This window comes from Nansenia antarctica (assembly GCF_963989245.1).
Source record: "Nansenia antarctica genome assembly, chromosome: 12".
NCBI lineage: Eukaryota > Metazoa > Chordata > Actinopteri > Argentiniformes > Microstomatidae > Nansenia > Nansenia antarctica.
The window spans coordinates 20,124,783-20,132,282 of NC_137682.1; the positions used below are offsets into that span (position 1 = coordinate 20,124,783).

The 7,500-nt window shown below is 48.7% G+C and overlaps 1 protein-coding gene across 1 annotated transcript in view; it reads left to right on the forward strand.

The window, feature by feature from the left end:
- myripb (myosin VIIA and Rab interacting protein b) overlaps positions 1-7,500 on the forward strand; it is a gene marked incomplete at both ends in the record, with an annotated part of 123,247 nt that overhangs the window by 100,400 nt on the left and 15,347 nt on the right. Inside the window, 4 exons of the mRNA XM_080543620.1 lie at positions 5,493-5,573; positions 6,693-6,790; positions 7,057-7,137; positions 7,236-7,406. Coding sequence (XP_080399746.1) covers positions 5,493-5,573; positions 6,693-6,790; positions 7,057-7,137; positions 7,236-7,406 — 431 coding nt within the window. The remainder of the gene's footprint in view (positions 1-5,492; positions 5,574-6,692; positions 6,791-7,056; positions 7,138-7,235; positions 7,407-7,500) is intronic.

A 7,500-nucleotide genomic window follows, 5' to 3' on the forward strand; every position in this document is an offset into this window, starting at 1 on the left:
CTTTCTGTCTGTCTGTCTGTCTGTTCTGTCTGTCTGTCTGTTCTGTCTGTCTGTCTGTCTGTCTGTTCTGTCTGTCTGTCTGTTCTTTCTGTCTGTCTGTCTGTTCTGTCTGTCTGTTCTGTCTGTCTGTCTATCTGTCTGTCTATTCTGTCTGTCTGTCTTTCCTTGTCTGTCTGTCTGTCTCTGTTCTGTGTGCCTATCCGTCCGTCTGTCCGTCCATCTGTCTGTTCTGTCTGTCTGTCTGTCTATCTGTTTGTTTGTCTGTCTGGTCTGTCTGTCTGTCTATCTGTCTGTCTATTCTGTCTGTCTGTCTTTCCTTGTCTGTCTGTCTGTCTCTGTTCTGTGTGCCTATCCGTCCGTCTGTCCGTCCATCTGTCTGTTCTGTCTGTCTGTCTATCTGTTTGTTTGTCTGTCTGGTCTGTCTGTCTGTCTGTCTATCTGTTTGTTTGTCTGTCTGGTCTGTCTGTCTGTCTGTCTATTTCTTTGTCTGTCTGTCTGTCTATCTGTTTGTTTGTCTGTCTGGTCTGTCTGTCTGTTTCTTTGTCTGTCTGTCTGTCTGTCTGTCTCTGTTCTGTGTGCCTATCCGTCCGTCTGTCCGTCCATCTGTATTTGTTCTGTTCCGACTGTCTGTCTATTCTGTCTATTCTGTCTGTCTGTCTATTCTGTCTATTCTGTATATTCAAGCTCTTTGAACGTCTGATCCTCAACAGAATCTGTACCTTTGTTGACGAACACCTCATCCCTGAACAAGCAGGTTTCCGCCCTGGCAAGTCAACAACTAGCCAAGTACTCAACCTCACCCAGTACATCGAAGACGGATATGAGGAAGGGATGGTAACTGGTGTGGTGTTTGTCGACCTCTCAGCTGCCTATGACACAGTCAACCACAGACGTCTCCTCAGCAAGATCCTGGAGACCACAAGAGACACCCGTCTGACAGAACTGATTGAAAGCATGCTTGAAAATAGGCACTTCTTCGTTGAGCTAGGAGGAAAGAAAAGCAGGTGGCGAAAACTCAAGAATGGCCTTCCACAAGGAAGTGTGCTTGCACCACTTCTCTTTAATATCTACACCAACGACCAACCAAAAAGCACAGACACCCGCCGCTTCATCTATGCAGACGATCTTGGCATAGGTGCACAATCCACTGATTTCACAGTTGTGGAAGACAGACTCTCCAACGCTCTAGCAGAGCTAACACCGTACTATGAAGAGAACCACCTACGTGCAAACCCATCTAAGACACAGGTGTGTGCCTTCCACCTGAGAAACCGTGAAGCCAAGCGCCAACTGAAGGTCAGCTGGTCAGGAACCTCCCTGAACACTGTGAGCACCCAGTCTACCTAGGGGTAACCCTGGACAGATGCCTCTCTTTTAAGACCCACACTGAGAAGACCAAGTGTAAAGTGAGTGCGAGGAACAACATCATCCGCAAGCTCACTGGCACAACCTGGGGTGCTAACCCACAGACTCTGAAGTCAACCGCACTAGCTCTCTGCTACTCAGTTGCCGAGTATGCCTGCCCAGTATGGGAGCGAGCTGCCCATGCCAAGAAGCTGGATCCCGCCCTCAATGCTAGCTGCCGCCTTATCACAGGCTGTCTGAAATCAACACCAACAGACCGTCTGTACACCCTGGCAGGCATAGCCCCACCAGAGATACGAAATGCAGCAAGCAAAAAAGAGCGCCAACAACAGTCTACTGACCAAAGACATCCTCTTTTTGGCCATGTGCCAGCCAAAAGCCGCCTTAAATCAAGGAAAAGTTTCCTGAAGCCCCTCGGAACACCGAGCACAAGCAGTGAAAGAGTCACTCGGTGGGAAGAAAGGCTGGACAAACTCCCACCAGCAACAACAATGGAGCTAAAGGCGAGCGAGGCACTGCCCCCTGGAGCAGACACCAACTACGCAGTGTGGAAATGCCTAAACAGGATAAGATCTGGTGTTGGACGTACAAAAGCCACTCTCGCCAAATGGGGATACCTAAATGACAGGGACGTTGTGTGTGACTGTGGCACTGAACCACAGACCATGCAGCACCTCCTGATATGACCCCTGCTGGAGCAGCCCTGCACATCAACGGACTTGGCAGAGTTCAATGAGAAGGGACAGCAATGTGTTCAGCTGTGGTTGAACCACATCTAGCCAAGCCTTGTAACTGACTCTCTTGTGGACACGAAAAGAAGAGATTCTGTATATTCTGTCTCTGTCTGTCTGTCTGTCTGTCTGTCTGTTCTGTCTGTCTGTCTGTCTATCTGTCTATTCTGTCTATTCTGTCTGTCTGTCTGTCTGTCTGTTCTGTCTGTTCTGTCTGTCTGTCTGTCTGTCTGTCTGTCTGTCTATCTGTCTGTCTATTCTGTCTATTCTGTCTGTCTGTTCTGTCTGTTCTGTCTGTCTGTCTATCTGTCTGTCTATTCTGTCTGTCTGTCTGTTCTGTCTGTTCTGTCTGTCTGTCTGTCTATCTGTCTATTCTGTCTATTCTGTCTGTCTGTTCTGTCTGTCTGTCTGTCTGTCTATCTGTCTGTCTATTCTGTCTGTCTGTTCTGTCTGTTCTGTCTGTCTGTCTGTCTATCTGTCTGTCTAGTCTGTCTATTCTGTCTGTCTGTTCTGTCTGTTCTGTCTGTTCTGTCTGTTCTGTCTGTCTGTCTATCTGTCTGTCTATTCTGTCTATTCTGTCTGTCTGTCTGTTCTGTCTGTTCTGTCTGTCTGTCTGTTCTGTCTGTCTGTCTGTCTATTCTGTCTGTTCTGTCTGTCTGTCTATTCTGTCTGTTCTGTCTGTCTGTCTATTCTGTCTGTCTGTCTGTCTGTCTGTCTGTCTATTCTGTCTATTCTGTCTGTTCTGTCTGTTCTGTCTGTCTGTCTGTCTGTCTGTCTATTCTGTCTGTCTGTCTATTCTGTCTGTCTGTCTGTCTGTCTATTCTGTCTGTCTGTCTATTCTGTCTGTTCTGTCTGTCTGTCTATTCTGTCTGTCTGTCTATTCTGTCTATTCTGTCTATTCTGTCTATTCTGTCTATTCTGTCTATTCTGTCTATTCTGTCTGTCTGTCTGTCTGTTCTGTCTGTCTGTCTGTCTGTCTGTCTATTCTGTCTGTCTGTCTATTCTGTCTGTCTGTCTGTTCTGTCTGTTCTATCTGTCTCTGTCTATCTATCTGTCTGTCTGTCTGTCTGTCTATCTGTCTGTCTGTCTATTCTGTCTGTCTGACTATTCTGTCTGTCTATCTGTCTATTCTGTCTGTCTGTCTGTCTGTCTATTCTGTCTGTTCTGTCTGTCTGTCTGTCTGTCTGTTCTGTCTGTTCTGTCTGTCTGTTCTGTCTGTTCTGTCTGTCTGTCTGTCTGTCTGTCTGTTCTGTCTGTTCTGTCTGTCTGTCTGTCTATTCTGTCTGTCTGGCCAGCAGTTTAACAGTAAAGGTAAAGGTGTGGTGGTCTCAGACACACACTGGATTTATGCAATGTCTTTTTTTCTCCCTACGTCATAATCAATAAGGATTGCCCCCCCCCACACACACACACACACACACACTACCAGAACACGCGTTGCTGAGTCAGCGACTCTTGGTGCAGACCGCTTCAGGTCAGCCTGTCAGCTGAACCCCTCCCAGCTTGTCCAGGTGCCTCCCCTCTCTTGTACATACCAGGACAGTGCTTCACCTTGGTGACAGGGGCAGCAGGGCAGAAGACACAGTACGTGGTGTCTTTTTTATTTTTGTTTAGCCTTTATTTAACCAGGTCGGTCCCATTGAGCTGTCTGAAACCAGAGACATATTATGCACGGGCGCAGGGAACACAGACATACCCATCCCTTGGATCAAAATAACGTCCCCAGTGTTCGTTTCCGATGAAAAAGGTAACACTGAGGCACGCACAAATGAATCGATTTTCAATCATCTCTTTTCCGAGGGAAGCCTGGCCAAGACAGCAGCTTAAAACATCGAGTTTCAACAGTTAAAACAAACTGCAGAATTACACAATAAAATAACACCAAGTCAACAACAACAACAAAATAGATCAAATACAATCTGGTCAATAGAGCAATAGAGTAAAATAATGGGCCTTTCATATAAAGCAGGAGGAGTCTGATCTGTGGTAGAGGAATACAGTGGCTCTGCTGACGGTAACTGAGTGCAAATGAAGGGAAATGAAGCGTGGAGTGGAGTCTTTTCTTTTCTTTTTTTTTACCATCTCTCTCTTTTTAAAATACCTTGGAGTGTTTCTCGGGGGGGGGGGGTCTTTACCATCTCCAGTTCATTCAGCTCAATGACTTTATGGGTCAATGGATGTGGATGTGGTCTGGAAGGTGGGGCGGGGGAGGTGTCAGGTTTTATATTTCATCTGGTGGGGGGGGGGGTTAGGTCTAGAGCAGGCACTCTTCAAGGGAGACAGCCGTAGGGATGGAGGCTCATGCAGGTGTTCATCCAACAGGTTCACGGGTTCCCAGGGCCCTGTGGAGGAGCCTCTGGTCTCTGGGAAACCATTTGTATTGGACCTCACTACTGCTGATGCTCCTCAGCTGTCTGATGCTCTGGTGAACAGACAGAAGGTCGTCAGCCCTACCGGACCTGTTTCTTTTTTTTTTTCCCGAGTGGGGCAGTCCCACTCGTATTTTTCTTTTTTATTATAGAGACAGTATAGATTATGACAGGAAGGATGGGTGAGAGAGAGAGAGAAGGGATTACCGCGGCCGGAATCGAACCGGGAACCCTGCGGTTACACGGTCGACGCTTAACCCGCCCCTACCACCGGCACAGTTGGTCAACTCCCTGCTGGGGAGGTCCAGGAAAGGCTCCGTCAGTGGAGGACACAGGGGGGGAGACACACACAGATGCCAACAGTCATCACAAGATGTCTGACGCCAGTACTCCTCCTTCCTCGCGATGGGGGGATCACATCTGCCTGTATCAGACGACGCTGCGGCTTTTGGGGGGGGGGGGGGGGGGGGCATGGAAGGTGTTGTACCACAGGGGTTGTTGTTAATGAATAAAGACAAGCTGAAAGACAAGCTGAAGGGCGGGGGGGGGGGTCGCTGTTCATTGCGGTCCCAGTTTGCAGCTGTCGGAGAGCATCACAGTGAAGAACTACACTGAGTGAATGTCAGATTGTCAATGTTCTACAGGGGAGGGGACAGGATCGTGATGCAACAAGACATGTTTTTAAGGGGGGGTTGGTGAAAGCAAGGATCAAACTGGATGTTTTTAAGATGTGATCCGCTCTCTCTGTCTCTCTGTCTCTCTCTCTCTGTCTCTCCCTCTCTCTCTCTGTCTCTCCCTCTCTCTCTCCATCTCTCTTTCTCTCCGCTTTCTCTCTCTGAATGACCATTCGAGCCGCTGTGCCACAAAAGTCTGTGCTCTGCACCGGCACCTGTCTCATGCCATTGCTCTCCATATGTGTGTGTGTGTGTGTGTGTGTGTGTCTCTGGCTGTGAGTGAGTCAGGCATCTCTACAGCCCTGTAGCTGACCCCCCCCCCCCCTCCTCTCTCCTCTCTGTCTCGCCAGCAGAAGGCAGCGGTCTTGAGGGCAGCAATGACAACGATGGCAGCGTCTGTGGCAGCGACTCCAACTTCTACAGGCAGAGTGAAGGTGAGACCCAGGAGAGTCAGTCAGGAGAGTCAGTCACCCCATCCCATCAGACTGTACTACGCTATAATAATCATAATAATAATCATAATAATCATAATAATACATTAGACTTATATAGCGCTTTTCTAGACACTCAATGACGCTTTACAAACTGAAAAGATCGAGTAGTAATAATACAAATTAAACCAAAAATATATAAAAGAAAGTATAGGGGCCTAATTAAGGTAGTGCTGGGGACACATGGGAAGGGGAGGGGGAGAGGGTTAACTGGTGAAGGCGAGCTTGAAGAGGTGGGTTTTGAGGGCCTGTTTAAATGTTGGGAGGGTGTTGGCCTGTTTGATGTGGTTGGGGAGGGCGTTCCAGAGGGACGGGGCTGTCTATAGTGTCTATATACATGCATGTGAATAGGAAGTCTCCTCCTATTACGCTGGTGTGTTAGTTTTGGGTCATGGGTTTCATCTTGTTGTGTGTGTGTGAGGGGGGGGGGGGTGAGAGTGCGCGTGTGTGAGTGTGCGTGTGTGCGCGTGTGTGTGTGTGTGTGTGTGTGTGTGTGTGTGGGAGTGACTGTGAGTGTGTGAGTGTGAGAATGAGTGTGAGTGTGAGTGTGAGTGTGAGTGTGAGTGTGTGAGTGCGAGTGTGAGTGTGAGTGTGAGTGTGTGTGTGTGTGCGCGTGCGCATGCGTGTGCATGAGCATGTGTGTGTGTGTGTGCGTGAGCGTGTGTGTGTGTGTGCGTGAGTGTGTGCGAGTGTGTGTGTGTGTGTGTGTGTGTGTGTGTGTGTGTGGTGCTCATGTTTGGGGGGAGGTCCCCTCTATGGGATACTGGAGTGGTGAATCACCGTAATCATGCCAGAACTCCAGAACACTGAGATGACTCATCTGCAGAGCTCATAAACAACACCAGAATACTGGTTTAGCTACCTCTCTAAAATAGAGCCAGAATAAACACACATGTTCGCACACACACACACACACACACACACACACACACACACACTCACATACACTGCTAATTACATTTGCTCTGTAATGATAGCTACTGAGACGGCTTTATGCAAACACTCTGTATCTCTGTGTGTGTGTGTGTGTGTGTGTGTGTGTGTGTGTGTGTGTGTGTGTAGGACATAGCATGGCAGACACTCTCACTGTTGCTCTGCGTGTTGCTGAAGAGGCCATAGAGGAAGCTATCGCCAAGGCGGAGGAGTTTAATGACAGCTTGGTGAGACATCAGCCCTGCTCTCTCTCTCCCTCCCTCTCTCTCTCTCTCTCTTTCATCCCATCCTTTATTTGGGGGGTTTTAGGCTTGTGTGAGCTGCAGGATAACGGTAACATAATGTATTTGTGTCTTGTTTTTGTGCTATTTTTGAGGTTCTCAGTAATTCACAGCTCCTCTGAAGAGGCTTAGAGATGTGTGTGTGTGTGTGTGTGTGTCTGTGTGTCTGTGTGTGTGTGTCTCTGTGTGTGTGTGTGTCTCTCTCTCTTCAGGAAAAGCAGAATGAGGCTCGATACCTACGTGATCACAGAGAGGAGCTTATAGAGGAACTTGCCACAACCATCGTACAAAAAGTAGGTGTCTTTGATCATCGATCGTATTGATGACCGTTTGCTGTTCAATATGTCTAAACTCTCTCCCTCTCTCTCTTCCCTGCCTCCCCCTCCCCCAGATTATCCAGAGGAGGAGGCGTTCGGAGATGCAGACGGAGTATGACTTAATGTGGCCCCAGACCCAGAACCAGAGCCAGGCCCAGCCCAGCGAGCCCTCCTCCACCCAGACCCCTCACTGTACCCTGGCCCAGGCCTCCCAGGCCCACCTCAAGAGCTCCTACTCCCTCTGGGTCAGTCTGCTCTGGAGACCACAGGACCACCACCACAACACAACCACAACACAACCACAACACAACCACAACACAACCACAACACAACCACAGC